General features: G+C 45.0%; 1 protein-coding gene across 1 annotated transcript in view; it reads left to right on the forward strand.

The window, feature by feature from the left end:
• The window catches only part of LOC136653183 (uncharacterized), a 124,895-nt gene that overhangs the window by 72,690 nt on the left and 35,397 nt on the right, over positions 1 to 16,808 (forward strand). Inside the window, 10 exon segments of the mRNA XM_066630092.1 lie at positions 170 to 505; positions 1,403 to 1,738; positions 2,231 to 2,566; positions 3,460 to 3,795; positions 4,689 to 5,024; positions 5,917 to 6,252; positions 7,146 to 7,481; positions 9,577 to 9,912; positions 11,669 to 11,992; positions 15,401 to 15,736. Coding sequence (XP_066486189.1) covers positions 170 to 505; positions 1,403 to 1,738; positions 2,231 to 2,566; positions 3,460 to 3,795; positions 4,689 to 5,024; positions 5,917 to 6,252; positions 7,146 to 7,481; positions 9,577 to 9,912; positions 11,669 to 11,992; positions 15,401 to 15,736 — 3,348 coding nt within the window.

The raw sequence follows: 16,808 nt of genomic DNA on the forward strand, positions 1-16,808 counted from the left end.
TGGGAGTGGCCTCAATTTTGGGAAGTCACCTTAAGGCTGGGCATGAACACACCAGTATGACGTCACTAGAACAAAATTGTGTCTAACCTAATTTTCATTCCAGATTGTTCTTCTACGTGCGGCTGCTTACTGACCAAACATTAAAAATAAATAAATCTGATTTACGTAGGTGCAACTTCAGAGTCAGGCACTGCGCTTGAGATCAGACTAGTGAATGGTTCAAGTAACTGCAGTGGGAGAGTTGAACTGTTCCATAATGGCCAGTGGGGCACCGTGTGTGATGACAAATGGGATATGCAGGAAGCCAGTGTTGTGTGCCGGGAGATGAGTTGTGGAACAGCAACAGCAGCCCCAGTTGGAGCTCACTTTGGAAGAGGAACTGGTCCCATCTGGAGGGATGAGGTCCAATGCAGAGGAACCGAATCAGCTCTCAGTCTATGTCCAGCAAGACCTTGGGGAGCAAATGACTGCAATCATGGAGAAGATGCTGGTGTTGTCTGCTCAGGTAGGATCTTGAATTACTAGAGGCTGACTGGGGTTTCTTCACCAGATAAACGTCCTATGTTCAGTTATTCTTCAGAAATATTTTCTCATGCTTGTTCTGTAGGAGTCACTGTATCATTGAGGTTTCTCTTTGGCAGCTCCTACCGGACAATGAATAGTATTAGAGGAATCACTGCCCTACAACATGAGTATGATTGGTTTGGACAGGTTTGGCCCAGATAAACACTCCCTTACTGCCAGTGTCCCTTGTAAGGCTGCCCAGCCCCAATGACCCTCAGAACCTCTCTTTATTGTGGCACTAGTGGGATAGGTTAGCCGAGAAAACACACCTGCTCTCTACTCAGTAACCATCTACATATGAAAACATCCTTTATTGGCTGAGCTTCATTTGACATCTGGGTTCCTGTTCCTATTCAACAATGCCAATTGTGGGAGGAGACATGTCTACCCATCACATGGTACTGTTATGCTTGGAGTGTAAGTGTGGAAGCTCAACGCATTAAAGGTGGCCCAGTGCCAATCTAGGTTCTACACACCATTCTTAGATTAATGGCATTACACAGTGTTTCAGCACTGAGATGCTCCTTTTCTGAGTCACTGCCAAGTATGAACTCTGTGCAACAGAAGGTGGCAGAAAATGCAAGAGCCCCGATTTAGAAGTTGTGAGCAACACGTCCTAGGTTATAGTCATCAATTAGATATTTAAGCAGGACCCAGAAGACCTCCCAGTTTGCAGGCCTTATTCTTCAAGTTTACTACAGCTATTTGCAGAACAGGTTGAGACTGAGTCAGTAGACCTCCCAAACTGAAAACTCTGCTGTGTCTGAATTATTTCAGCTCTTTTGCTTTCATCCAAGCCTTCACTTGCTGGCAACTTTCTGAAATTTGGTCACCCTAGGTGCAACACTGGTACCAGAAAGTGCAGTGCAGATCAGACTGGTGAACAGTTCAAGTAACTGCAGTGGAAGAGTGGAAGTGTTCCATAATGGCCAATGGGGCACCATTTGTGATGATAACTGGGATATCAATGAGGCCAGAGTTGTATGCCTGCAGATGGGATGTGGAACAGCAATAGCAGCCCCAGGTGGAGCTCGCTTTGGAAGTGGATTTGGCCCCATCTGGCTGGATGATGTCCACTGCACAGGAACAGAATCAGACTTCAGTCAATGTCCAGCCAGATCTTGGGGAATACATAACTGCAATCATAGAGAAGATGCTGCTGTTATCTGCTCAGGTGGGTTCATGAATTACTAAAGGCTGATTGAGATCCCTTCACCATATAATTTCCCAATGTTTGATTATTCTTCAGAAATCAGTTCCATGATTGTTGTAGGGGATACAAGAGGAGAAAATGAAAAGGTGAAACAATTCTTTCTGTAAACAACAGAGCTAATGGTTTAATCTGCCTTTCACAATGTCAAATTTCTGTGCTTCCACTGTGGATGGGTGTCTGCAGAGGTTCACTGACTGAACTTTACCACTTATCTTGGAGCCCTGGCTTAACTGGTTTACACCTGCAAGGTCCAAGAATGCCTCCAACACACTCTGGAGCAGTGATGAAAAGTTAAATGGAACCTCTTTCCTGGAAGCAGGCTAGCACCTCGGCACTGAGTTCATACATTTCTGAATAGGAAAAACTCTACCATTTCCCCTTTACATTTAAACTTGTTTTCCCTTATTCAGCAATATGCACAGTGACACACTCTCTGAAATTTGATTTACCTAGATGGGACTTCAGAGTCAGACCCTGAATTTGAGATCAGGCTGGTGGACGGTTCAAGTAACTGCAGTGGGAGAGTGGAAGTGTTCCATAATGGCCAGTGGGGCACCATTTGTGATGATATCTGGGACATCAAGGATGCCAGAATTGTATGTCAGCAGCTGGGCTGTGGAGAGGCAAGATCAGCCCCAGTTGGAGCCCGGTTTGGAAGAGGATCTGGTCCCATCTGGCTGGATTCAGTCCAGTGCACAGGGACAGAAACAGCTCTCAGTCAATGCCCAGCAAAACCTTGGGGATCACATAACTGCCATCATGGAGAAGATGCTGGTGTAGTATGCTCAGGTAGGTTCATTTAAAGTATCTGTCAACGTGTCATGCACCCTCTTTACATTTCCTATGGTCAGTTAGTCTTCAGAAACTTCACCATTATGTAGTGTATTGTTGATGCAGTAGGATGCAAAAAAGGATGGACCTTTTATTTCTCAAAATGGCAGAGCTAACCTTTATACCTGCATTTCACATTGGGACCACTATGTGTTCTGTGTGCATATGTGTGTTCAAGTGCACATATATGTGAGTGTGTAGAGGATGTGGAGCCCAAAATGGGTGGAGCCCATTTTGGATCTGGTCCCATCTGGCTGGATGATGTCCAATGCACAGGGACAGAAGCAGCCTTCAGCCAATGTCCAGGTAGACCTTGGGGAGCAAATGACTGCAATCATGGAGAAGATGCTGCTTTTATCTGCTCAGGTAGCTTCTTGAATTACTAAAGTCTGATTGAGATTTCTTTACCAGATAAATTTCCTGTATTCGCTTATTCTTCAGAAATCTGTTCCATGATTGCTGTGGGGGATGCAAGAGTTTGAAATGAAAAAGTGGAACAATTCTTTCTGTAAACAATAGAGCTAATGGTTCACAGTGACAAATGATTGTGCTTCCATTGTGTATGGGTGGCTGCTGAAGCAGAGTTTTGCTAACCAATATTGCCACTTATCTTGGAGCCCTGGCTTAAGTGATTTATACCTGCCTGGTCCAAGAATGCCTCCAACACACTCTGGAGCAGTGATGAAAAGTTAAATGGAACCTCTTTCCTGGAAGCAGGCTAGCACCTCGGCACTGAGTTCATACATTTCTGAATAGGAAAAACTCTACCATTTCCCCTTTACATTTAAACTTGTTTTCCCTTATTCAGCAATATGCACAGTGACACACTCTCTGAAATTTGATTTACCTAGATGGGACTTCAGAGTCAGACCCTGAATTTGAGATCAGGCTGGTGGACGGTTCAAGTAACTGCAGTGGGAGAGTGGAAGTGTTCCATAATGGCCAGTGGGGCACCATTTGTGATGATATCTGGGACATCAAGGATGCCAGAATTGTATGTCAGCAGCTGGGCTGTGGAGAGGCAAGATCAGCCCCAGTTGGAGCCCGGTTTGGAAGAGGATCTGGTCCCATCTGGCTGGATTCAGTCCAGTGCACAGGGACAGAAACAGCTCTCAGTCAATGCCCAGCAAAACCTTGGGGATCACATAACTGCCATCATGGAGAAGATGCTGGTGTAGTATGCTCAGGTAGGTTCATTTAAAGTATCTGTCAACGTGTCATGCACCCTCTTTACATTTCCTATGGTCAGTTAGTCTTCAGAAACTTCACCATTATGTAGTGTATTGTTGATGCAGTAGGATGCAAAAAAGGATGGACCTTTTATTTCTCAAAATGGCAGAGCTAACCTTTATACCTGCATTTCACATTGGGACCACTATGTGTTCTGTGTGCATATGTGTGTTCAAGTGCACATATATGTGAGTGTGTAGAGGATGTGGAGCCCAAAATGGGTGGAGCCCATTTTGGATCTGGTCCCATCTGGCTGGATGATGTCCAATGCACAGGGACAGAAGCAGCCCTCAGCCAATGTCCAGGTAGACCTTGGGGAGCAAATGACTGCAATCATGGAGAAGATGCTGCTTTTATCTGCTCAGGTAGCTTCTTGAATTACTAAAGTCTGATTGAGATTTCTTTACCAGATAAATTTCCTGTATTCGCTTATTCTTCAGAAATCTGTTCCATGATTGCTGTGGGGGATGCAAGAGTTTGAAATGAAAAAGTGGAACAATTCTTTCTGTAAACAATAGAGCTAATGGTTCACAGTGACAAATGATTGTGCTTCCATTGTGTATGGGTGGCTGCTGAAGCAGAGTTTTGCTAACCAATATTGCCACTTATCTTGGAGCCCTGGCTTAAGTGATTTATACCTGCCTGGTCCAAGAATGCCTCCAACACACTCTGGAGCAGTGATGAAAAGTTAAATGGAACCTCTTTCCTGGAAGCAGGCTAGCACCTCGGCACTGAGTTCATACATTTCTGAATAGGAAAAACTCTACCATTTCCCCTTTACATTTAAACTTGTTTTCCCTTATTCAGCAATATGCACAGTGACACACTCTCTGAAATTTGATTTACCTAGATGGGACTTCAGAGTCAGACCCTGAATTTGAGATCAGGCTGGTGGACGGTTCAAGTAACTGCAGTGGGAGAGTGGAAGTGTTCCATAATGGCCAGTGGGGCACCATTTGTGATGATATCTGGGACATCAAGGATGCCAGAATTGTATGTCAGCAGCTGGGCTGTGGAGAGGCAAGATCAGCCCCAGTTGGAGCCTGGTTTGGAAAAGGATCTGGTCCCATCTGGCTGGATGCAGTCCAGTGCACAGGGACAGAAACAGCTCTCAGTCAATGCCCAGCAAAACCTTGGGGATCACATAACTGCCATCATGGAGAAGATGCTGGTGTAGTATGCTCAGGTAGGTTCATTTAAAGTATCTGTCAACATGTCATGCACCCTCTTTACATTTCCTATGGTCAGTTAGTCTTCAGAAACTTCACCATTATGTAGTGTATTGTTGATGCAATAGGATGCAAAAAAGGATGGACCTTTTATTTCTCAAAATGGCAGAGCTAACCTTTATACCTGCATTTCACATTGGGACCACTATGTGTTCTGTGTGCATATGTGTGTTCAAGTGCACATATATGTGAGTGTGTAGAGGATGTGGAGCCCAAAATGGGTGGAGCCCATTTTGGATCTGGTCCCATCTGGCTGGATGATGTCCAATGCACAGGAACAGAAGCAGCCCTCAGCCAATGTCCAGGTAGACCTTGGGGAGCAAATGACTGCAATCATGGAGAAGATGCTGCTTTTATCTGCTCAGGTAGCTTCTTGAATTACTAAAGTCTGATTGAGATTTCTTTACCAGATAAATTTCCTGTATTCGCTTATTCTTCAGAAATCTGTTCCATGATTGCTGTGGGGGATGCAAGAGTTTGAAATGAAAAAGTGGAACAATTCTTTCTGTAAACAATAGAGCTAATGGTTCACAGTGACAAATGATTGTGCTTCCATTGTGTATGGGTGGCTGCTGAAGCAGAGTTTTGCTAACCAATATTGCCACTTATCTTGGAGCCCTGGCTTAAGTGATTTATACCTGCCTGGTCCAAGAATGCCTCCAACACACTCTGGAGCAGTGATGAAAAGTTAAATGGAACCTCTTTCCTGGAAGCAGGCTAGCACCTCGGCACTGAGTTCATACATTTCTGAATAGGAAAAACTCTACCATTTCCCCTTTACATTTAACTTGTTTTCCCTTATTCAGCAATATGCACAGTGACACACTCTCTGAAATTTGATTTACCTAGATGGGACTTCAGAGTCAGACCCTGAATTTGAGATCAGGCTGGTGGACGGTTCAAGTAACTGCAGTGGAAGAGTGGAAGTGTTCCATAATGGCCAGTGGGGCACCATTTGTGATGATATCTGGGAAATCAAGGATGCCAGAATTGTATGTCAGCAGCTGGGCTGTGGAGAGGCAAGATCAGCCCCAGTTGGAGCCTGGTTTGGAAAAGGATCTGGTCCCATCTGGCTGGATGCAGTCCAGTGCACAGGGACAGAAACAGCTCTCAGTCAATGCCCAGCAAAACCTTGGGGATCACATAACTGCCATCATGGAGAAGATGCTGGTGTAGTATGCTCAGGTAGGTTCATTTAAAGTATCTGTCAACATGTCATGCACCCTCTTTACATTTCCTATGGTCAGTTAGTCTTCAGAAACTTCACCATTATGTAGTGTATTGTTGATGCAATAGGATGCAAAAAAGGATGGACCTTTTATTTCTCAAAATGGCAGAGCTAACCTTTATACCTGCATTTCACATTGGGACCACTATGTGTTCTGTGTGCATATGTGTGTTCAAGTGCACATATATGTGAGTGTGTAGAGGATGTGGAGCCCAAAATGGGTGGAGCCCATTTTGGATCTGGTCCCATCTGGCTGGATGATGTCCAATGCACAGGAACAGAAGCAGCCCTCAGCCAATGTCCAGGTAGACCTTGGGGAGCAAATGACTGCAATCATGGAGAAGATGCTGCTTTTATCTGCTCAGGTAGTTTCTTGAATTACTAAAGTCTGATTGAGATTTCTTTACCAGATAAATTTCCTGTATTCGCTTATTCTTCAGAAATCTGTTCCATGATTGCTGTGGGGGATGCAAGAGTTTGAAATGAAAAAGTGGAACAATTCTTTCTGTAAACAATAGAGCTAATGGTTCACAGTGACAAATGATTGTGCTTCCATTGTGTATGGGTGGCTGCTGAAGCAGAGTTTTGCTAACCAATATTGCCACTTATCTTGGAGCCCTGGCTTAAGTGATTTATACCTGCCTGGTCCAAGAATGCCTCCAACACACTCTGGAGCAGTGATGAAAAGTTAAATGGAACCTCTTTCCTGGAAGCAGGCTAGCACCTCGGCACTGAGTTCATACATTTCTGAATAGGAAAAACTCTACCATTTCCCCTTTACATTTAACCTTGTTTTCCCTTATTCAGCAATATGCACAGTGACACACTCTCTGAAATTTGATTTACCTAGATGGGACTTCAGAGTCAGACCCTGAATTTGAGATCAGGCTGGTGGACGGTTCAAGTAACTGCAGTGGGAGAGTGGAAGTGTTCCATAATGGCCAGTGGGGCACCATTTGTGATGATATCTGGGACATCAAGGATGCCAGAATTGTATGTCAGCAGCTGGGCTGTGGAGAGGCAAGATCAGCCCCAGTTGGAGCCCGGTTTGGAAGAGGATCTGGTCCCATCTGGCTGGATGATGTCCAGTGCACAGGGACAGAATCAGCTCTCAGTCAATGCCCAGCAAAACCTTTGGGATCACATAACTGCAATCATGGAAAAGATGCTGGTGTAGTCTGCTCAGGTAGGTTCACGAATGTAAAGAGGGTGACTGACACTCGGTAGATACCTTTCCTGTGGTCGGTTATTCTCCAGAAACGTCACCATCATATGGTTCATTGTTGATGCATTAGGATAGAAATGGTAGAGCTAACCTTTATACCTGCATTTCACATTGGGACCACTGCATGTTTTGTGTGCATATGTGTATTCAAGTGCACATGTGTGAGTGTGTAGAGGGCGTGCTGTAGTTCTCCCCCAGTACTGCATCTAGTACTCTATTTTCAAATGGGAATATATTTTATAGGCACCTGTATCATCATGGGAGTTCTAGATCATCCCATTGTTCACAGAGCAGGTGGGAGCAGCATTTGATCGCAAGCAGCCATCGCATGCTATCGTGACTCTTGGAGTGTGTGTGTGTATGGACCCAAAGCACCATGGGCAGTCCAATGTGGATTTCTGTCATAGGACTTTCAACACCTGGTGGCAACATTGTTCGATATACACTCTGTTCATGTCTATGGTGACAAATGAAACATCAACAGAACCTCAAAGGTGGTGGTGCAAGCAATATGGCGATCTTAAGAGAAGTTAAAGAACAGCAGAAACACAGAAAAGGAGGCCATCCTTTCAGTAGCAGGCTGACACCCCAGCCCTGTCAGTAGGCCTCCTGATGAGGAAAATCTGTGCTTTATTTGAATTTCATTGCCACTTGTTTGCCCACATTCAACTCTTCATGTATTGACCCACTCCCTGAAATATGATTTCCCTAGGTGCGACTTCAGAGTCGGATGCTCCACTTCAGATCAGGCTGATGAATGGTTCTAAATCAGGGTTTCTCAAACTTTGAGGGAGCGTTACTCCCTCAGTAAGTTCTTGAGGGGGAGGGGCTAGGGCAGCGCTGCGATCCCCAGGATTGCACCACTAAGGGGGGGGCGAGGGGGATGCTTGTGACTTACTTGGAATGGTGTAGGGCTGCATCAGGCTGTAGGAGGTACAGAGAGTCCTGCGCAGCCCTCCACAGTGTTCCCCAAGGCTTGGAAACTACAATAGAGATGCAGCGGAATCTCCTGCACCTCTGTTTTGCAGGAGGTGCTTTGTGCCTGCTTCTACTGAAGCTTCTAAACCTCGGGGAGTGCTGTGGAAGGCTGCACAGGGCTCCCTGCACCTCCTGCAGCCCTACACCATTCCAAGTAAGTCACAAGCACCCCCGTTGCACTGCTTAGTGGTGCAATCCTGGGGATCGCAGTGCTGCCTCCCTTCCCCCGTCCCTTAAAGGAACGGGGGATGCATTACACCAACTGGTGGGGCACAACCCACCAGTTTGAGAACCACTGGTCTAACTGCAGTGGGAGAGTTGAAGTGTTCCATGATGGCCAGTGGGGCACCATTTGTGATGATGAATGGGACCTTAAGGATGCCGGAGACATATGCCAGCGGATGGAGCAGCAAGAGCAGCTCCAGCTGGAGCCCATTTTGGAAGAGGAGCTGGCCCCATCTGGCTGGATGATGTTCAATGCACAGGGACAGAAGCAGCCCTCAGCCAATGTCCAGCAAGACCTTGGGGAGCAAATGACTACAATCATGGAGAAGATGCTGCTGTTATCTGCTCAGGTAGCTTCTTGAATTACTAAAAAGTCTGATTGAGATTCCTTCACCAGATAAATTTCCTGTATTCGCTTATTCTTCAGAAATCTGTTCCATGATTGCTATGGGGGATGCAAGAGTTTGAAATGAAAAAGTGGAACAATTCTTTCTGTAAACAATGGAGCTAATGGTTAACTCTGCATTTCACAGTGGCAAATGATTGTGCTTCCATTGTGTATGGGTGGCTGCTGAAGCAGAATTTCGCTAACCAATTTTGCCACTTATCTTGGAGCCCTGGCTTAAGTGATTTATACCTACCTGGTTCAAGAATGCCTCCAACACACTCTGGAGCAGTGATGAAAAGTTAAATAAGTAGAACCTCTTTCCTGGAAACATGCTAGCACCTTGGCACTGAGTACATACATTTCTGAATAGGAAAAACTCTACCATCTCCCCTTTACATTTAACCTTGTTTTCCCTTATTCAGCAATATGCACAGTGACACACTCTCTGAAATTTGATTTACCTAGATGGGACTTCAGAGTCAGACCCTGAACTTGAGATCAGGCTGGTGAACGGTCCAAGTAACTGCAGTGGGAGAGTGGAAGTGTTCCATAATGGCCAGTGGGGCACCATTTGTGATGATAACTGGGATACCGAGGACGCCAGAATTGTTTGTCAGCAGCTGGGCTGTGGAGAGGCAAGATCAGCCCCAGCTGAAGCCTGGTTTGGAAGAGGATCTGGTCCCATCTGGCTGGATGATGTCCAGTGCACAGGGACAGAATCAGCTCTCAGTCAATGCCCAGCAAAACCTTGGGGATCACATAACTGCAATCATGGAGAAGATGCTGGTGCTATATGCTCAGGTAGGTTCATTAATGTAAAAAGGGTGACTGACAGTTTGATAGATACATTTTTATGGACATATATTCTCCTGAAACATGTCCACTATGTGGTGCATTTTTCATGCAGTAGGATACAAGGATAGAAAGTTTGTTTATGAAAATGATGGCGATAACTTTTTATACCTGCTTTATACATTGGGACCATCACAGTGCTTGTTTTGTGTGCATGTGAGTGACCATGTGCACATATGTGTGAGTGTGTGGAGTGTGTACTGCAGTTCTCCCCCTTTATCCCCTATCATTCATACCTGATTAACTGGTTCAGGAGTCCAAAGTGCAAGAACCGCCATTACCCCACTACAAACCCCAAGGATTAATACTACTACTCCAAAATGAGGTTAGGGCCCTTATATGAGTTCTACAGAAGGTTTGGTGGGAACCAGGTCAATCTTTCTTCTGAACCTTCATACTATGTAGTGCTTGTTAGATGTAAGAGTATACAGTGGCCCATCAGTACGCACAGAGGAACTGTTTCAGGACATACACAAACACACACTCCCTCCCACCCATGGATTCCAAATTCCTTGGGTTAAATACACACAACCGGAAGTCTCATGTGCAAACTAGAAGTGTCTTCGGATAACGTCATTAAGCGTCTGAGTCCATTAGAAGGCCAACCTAGCCTGGTCAGCTCCCTGAATCTTCCATTAGAGTGGCATTAATTGCAGAAGTTTGCCAAGAGAATCATGTAATTCCTAGTGCTCAGGACTCAATCTGTATAAGAGAGGATGTCTTGCAGGAATCTGCGTTATGATAGGACATACTAGGGGTTGCTTCCACTGCTTTGTAACATCACATCAGCTTGGGCCTGGACCTTCGAAGCTTCCCCAGCTTTCATAAAACCTTTTAAAGGCATGAAAATGTCACTTTCAGTGTTTCTGAAATCACTGGAAGGGATGTTTTTTCTCCTTGTAAGAGTCATTCTGAGCTTGGTAGAGGCTGTGGATGGATGCACGCGGTCTTTGCTATGTTCAAAAGACTGTCTGGAGGCAAGTGCAAGGGGTACGCGGATAGTGCAGACCGAATCTATGATTAACTGAAACGGCGGATATGGGTTCCACGGATACAGGGGGCCCTCTGTACTTATGTTTCAGTGTACAGAGAATGTACGTACTTCAGTCCTCCCCCAGTACAGCATCTAGCACTCTATATGCAAATGGGTGCATACGTTAGAGGCACCTGAATCATCATGGAAGATCTAGGCCATCCCATTGCTCAACAAAGCAGGTGGGAGCAGCCTCTGATAGCAGGCATCCATCACATGCTACCGTGATTCTTGGAGCGTGTGTGTGTGTGTGTACAGAGTGTGTAAGCAAAATGGGCAGTCCAATGTGGATTTCTGTAATAGGATTTTAAGCACCCGATACCAACATTGTCCGAGATATACTATACTCCTAGCTCTGAGCAATCACAAACTGTTTAGCTACCAAGAAGGCTCATAGTAACACATAAAGCATCAACAAAACTTCAAAAGGTGGTGGAGCGAGCAATAAAAGGTGGTGGAGCAAGCTGAAGCACAAAGAGGGAGGCCGTCCATTAAATAGCAGGACTATTTAAAGTACTGTCAGTAGGCCTAACAGCACTGTCAGAACTGTCAGTAGGCCTCCTGATGAGGAAAATTTTGCTTGATCTGAATTTCATTGCCACTTGTTTGCCCACATTCAACTCTTCATGTATTGACTAACTCCCTGAAATATTTCTCTACTTGGAACTTCAGAATCAGATGCTCCATCTCAGATCAGGCTGATGAATGGTCTAAATAACTGCAGCGGGAGAGTTGAAGTGTTCCATGATGGCCAGTGGGGCACTGTTTGCGATGATGAATGGGACATGAGAGAAGCCAGAGTTGTATGCCAGCAGATGGGCTGTGGAACAGCAAGAGTAGCCGCAACTGGAGCCCACTTTGGAAGAGGAGTTGGCCCCATCTGGTTGGATGATGTCCAATGCACAGGCTCAGAACCAACCCTCAGCCAGTGTTCTGCAAGACCTTTGGGCGCAAATAACTGCAATCATGGAGAAGATGCTGGTGTTGTCTGCTCGGGTAGGTTCCTGAAGTTATAGAAGTTGATTCACACTTTGTCAGATACATTTCCTATGTCTCCAGAATTTCATATGATGCATTGTTGATGTAAGAGGTCACCAAGAAAAGATGGAACATTTGTTTCTGAAAGTGGTAGAGCTAACCTTTGCACCTGCATTTCACATCGGGACACTCAAAGTCCTTGTTCTGTTTGTGTATGTGTGTTGATGTGTACTTATGTGTGAGTGTATAGAGCAGGGATATCAAGCTCATTTCATACAGGGGGACTAACAGCATTCATTGCACCTGCTGAAGACCAGAAGTGATGTCATTGGGCAGGAAGTGAAGTCATTAAGCAGGTGATTACCAGAAATAAGCATTTTGTTCTCACCTAGCGATGCATTAACAGCAAATGACAGAAGAGAAAATATGCAAATTGTGATCTACCATAAAGTAACTTCAAGTCAGCAACTTGATTATGCCTCAAAGAAGCAAAATGGAACCTTCCACTGAGTTAACAGTGCAGTACACAGCAGTTGCAGACCTGGCCCCTGTGCCGCCCTGGGGCACAGGACTGCAACATGCCTCTATGTCTGCAAGACCGGCCCTCCTGAGAGGAGGTTTATCAGCCATACAGAGCTACAGGTGACATCCCTGGGCACTCTGAAAGCCTTCTGAGTCCTCCAGACTTAATGGTATAAAGTACTTTTGGTTTTCCAATGAAAACCAGAAGTATGATTTAACCGTGCTCTGGAGGCCACAGAAGGCTCTTGAAGCACCTGGGGATGCAGTGCAGGGCCTCCCCAGCCTGTGTGACAACTCTGGAGGGTGGGCACAGGTGACAGCAACAGTGGTGTGGTGGCAGGTGTGGGTATGCCACCTCCACAGGGCCCACAGGCATGGCACCCTGGGACTTTTGCCCCTCCTGACCTCCCCAGGACCGCCACCAGTACACAGTGATGGTTTCATACAGCCTGTTTCACTTGTTCTGCATAAGATACAACATACAACACATTCTTACTGAACAGTGGGAAGCAGAACAAAAAGTGGTATCTGAATTAATACAACAACCCAGCTCCAGAATTTCCATTGGCTGAAAGACACTAAAATTCATATATTCCACATAATTTCCTAAGCACAAAAATGTGCAAATAAAATGTTATTCATCCTTCTATGAAATCTCAATTCCCAGCAAACTGGTTTCGCTTTATTAGCACCAAGAATGCTCAATTTCAAGCTCTTGGGAGACTGTCCTGCCTTTAAACGCCCCCACCCTCTTTGCTGTTCCTCACTGAAAGACTGGAGGCTTTGACACTAGGACAGAAAACTAGTTTGCTCAGGTTGCAATCTTATCCTGCTTACCTTGGAGTAAGTCCCATTGAAATAGTTCATGAAGTATTAGAAGTTGATTCTCACTTTAACCAATATATTTATTATGGTTTCCTGTGGATCATCATGTGGTGCATTGTTGATGCAAGAGAAAGTAATGCACCACATTTTTTTCTTCAACAATTATTTATTGAACACAATGAAACTTACACACTAGAAAGAATGATGTTTCTTCTACACTCCCTATTTTTCCACATAATCTCCGTCCAGTTCTATGGCCTTCCTCCAGCGAGACACAAGGGCATGTATGCCCTGTCGGTACCACTCCTTGTTCTGGTCACGAAGCCATTTCTGCACTGTGCGAATCACCTCTTCGTCATCCTCAAAATGTCTTCCGCGAATGGCATCCTTTAATGGCCCAAACAAGTGGAAGTCTGAGGGAGCTAGGTCAGGGCTGTAGGGTGGATGGGGTAACACAGTCCAACCCTGTTTAGTGATGTGTTCCGAAGTCCTCAAACTTGTGTGAGGCCGAGCGTTATCATGTTGAATCAAACATTCACCTGGGTTGTTATGGTGCCGAAGTCACTGGAAGCGCTTCTTGAGTTTGGTGAATGTCTTCACATAAGCTTCAGAATTAATGGTGCTGCCTCTTGGCATCACATCAATGAGTATGACGCCCTCACAGTCCCAAAACACAGTGATCGTGACCTTACCGGCGGAAGCAGTTGCTTTGAATTTTTCTTCTGTGAAGATTGAGGATGACGCCATTCCATCGACTGTCATTTTGTTTCGGGCTCCAAATGGTGAACCCAGGTTTCATCACCTGTCACAATCCTGGACAAAAACGCTTCCCCCTCATCTTCAAAACGTTTCAGCAACTCAGAACAAATGTTTTTTTCTGAGAGATTTGTGGTCCACCGTAAGACAGCGCGGAACCCATCGTGCACACACTTTTGAGTAATCAAGAGCACAGATGATTGTATCCACACTTCCTTTGCTGATTGACAGCTTCAGCGCCAACTGCCTAGCCGTTACGCGTCGGTCCTCATGAATGAGCACATCAGCAAGCTGCATCTTGTCACGTGTGACAGTCGTGGATGGCAGCCCCGAACGCTGCAAATCTTGGAGCTCTGCCGAACTGCCTTCTAATGGCCTCACCCTCTGTGCCCAGCGACTAACCGTACTTCTGTTGACTGCAGATTCTCCATAAACTGTACACAAACGTTTGTGAATGTTCCCAACAGTTTCTTTCTCCGCAGTGAGAAATTCAATGACAACATGCTGCTTGTAACGTACATCACTTACAGACGCCATTTCGAAACACTGCTGCAGCTATGCTATCTGTCTGAAGAAACCAAAAATTTGTGTGCGCACTCCTGAAAATTCAAATAATGTATATCTAAAGTTTCGCATTCGTACCATTACCGTAGGCTGAGAAAAAAAATGTGGTGCATTACTTTCTGGGCGACCCTCGTAGTAGAGTTAACCTTTATAGCTGCATTTCACACTGGGACCATCTCAGTGCTTGTTCCGTGTGTATGTGTGTGTTTAAGTGCATTTATTGTATGTAGAGGGTGTGCTGCAGTCCTCCCTCAGAAGAGCATCTTGTACTCTGCAAATGGGAGCATGCGTTAGAGGCACCTGTACTATCATAGAAAATCTAGGCCATCCCATTGTTCAAAGAGCACATGGGAGCAGCATCTGATAACAGACACTCATTACATGCTACTGTGACTCTTGGAGTATGTGTGTAGTGACTCAAAGCACCATAGGCAGTCCAATGTGGATTTTTGTCATAGCATCTGGTACAAATATTGTTAGATATATACACACTACTCCTAGCCCTGCACAATCACAAACTGTCTAGAATGAAGCATTAACAGAACCTCAAAATATGGTGGAAAAACCATGTGGTGTTCTTACCAGATGACAAAGGACACAGGGAGGGAGGCCGTCCTTTAAATAGCAGGCTGACATCACAACCCTGACAGTAGACCTCCTGATAAGGAAAACCTCTGCTTTGTCTGAATTTCATTGCCACTTTTGCCCACATTCAACCCTTCATGTATTGACCCACTCCCTGAAATATGATTTCCCTAGGTGCGACTTCAAAGTCAGATGTTCCATTTCAGATCAGGCTGGTGAATGGTCTAAATAACTGCAGTGGGAGAGTTGAAGTGTTCTATGATGGCCAATGGGGCACCGTGTGTGATGATGAATGGGATATGCAGGAAGCCAGTGTTGTGTGCCGGGAAATGGGTTGTGGAACAGCAAGAGCAGCTCCAGTTGGAGCCCATTTTGGAAGAGGAGCTGGCCGCATCTGGCTGGATGATGTCCAATGCACAGGGAAAGAATCAAACATCGGTCAATGTCCCGCAAAACCTTTGGGCTCAAATAACTGCAATCATGGAGAAGATGCTGGTGTTGTCTGCTCAGGTAGGTTTTTGAATATATATTTAAACTTGCTCTAGTGTGAACACTAAAAAGATCTTGTTCTTATTCACAGTGCAGGTATAGGCTGTTAAGTTCTATTCTCTGCTCTGTGGTGCATACCTATACAGACATTGTTGAAAATTGTCAAAAAGGCGATATTCATATGAATAACAGTGAAAAGAGCAAGAAGAAGCATTTTTCATTATAGTTATGCAATTATTCCAAAATCCAGACAGATAAAATCCAGGCACCTTCCCATCCCAAGCAGTCTGGATAAGGGATACTCAACTGTAGTATACCAGGCTTTTCACCAGCAGTTCTAAGACCACAACGAATACTTGCCCTTTATTTTTCATCACAAGGCAAATGAAATCCTCAAGGGTTACCGCAGGAATTTTTCATGGATTATTTCACACTCAGCCAGGGTCATGGGCCAGCCAGGTAGGGCAGTCTAATAAAAGGGCTTGTGTCCATTTTTAGGGTTCAACTGGCTAGACTCATCCCTAAACTGTAAGTATAAATGCCAGTGGTATAGCACCACATGTGCTATACCATCCCATCTACAAATATGATAGCACCTCATCTACAAATACAAACATCCTCCAAGATCCCTTGTGAGATGCATTCTAGCATTCTGGAGATTTCACCTAGATACACTAGCCATTAGCTTGTACTGTTGATTTTATTTATTTATTTTTCACATTTTAAGGAGCTCAAGGTAGTATCTGACTTCCTTCCCTCCTTTTGTTCTCACAACAGTGCTCCTCCAGCACTGCTGCTGGGTGTAGCAGTGCACCTAAAATGGCCACAAGCGACGCACTGCACATGCCATGGAAAACCATTTTATAACTGCAGAACTGACAAAAGGACTCAAAGTGTTAGAAGTTGGGTGGATGTCAAGGAGCACAGCTGTATCTAGGAGTACTTCCAAACCATGAATTTGGTCCTTCAAAAGACTGACTCCCTTGAAATTTCATTCATTCTGCATGAATTGTGCATTGAGAGCAATAGCTGGATCATGAGGCCACTTGGCCAGGATAACCTCTGTTTTGTCCAAATATAGTTTCAGTTTGTT

Source organism: Tiliqua scincoides, chromosome 5 (genome assembly GCF_035046505.1).
Source record: "Tiliqua scincoides isolate rTilSci1 chromosome 5, rTilSci1.hap2, whole genome shotgun sequence".
NCBI classification, from domain to species: domain Eukaryota; kingdom Metazoa; phylum Chordata; class Lepidosauria; order Squamata; family Scincidae; genus Tiliqua; species Tiliqua scincoides.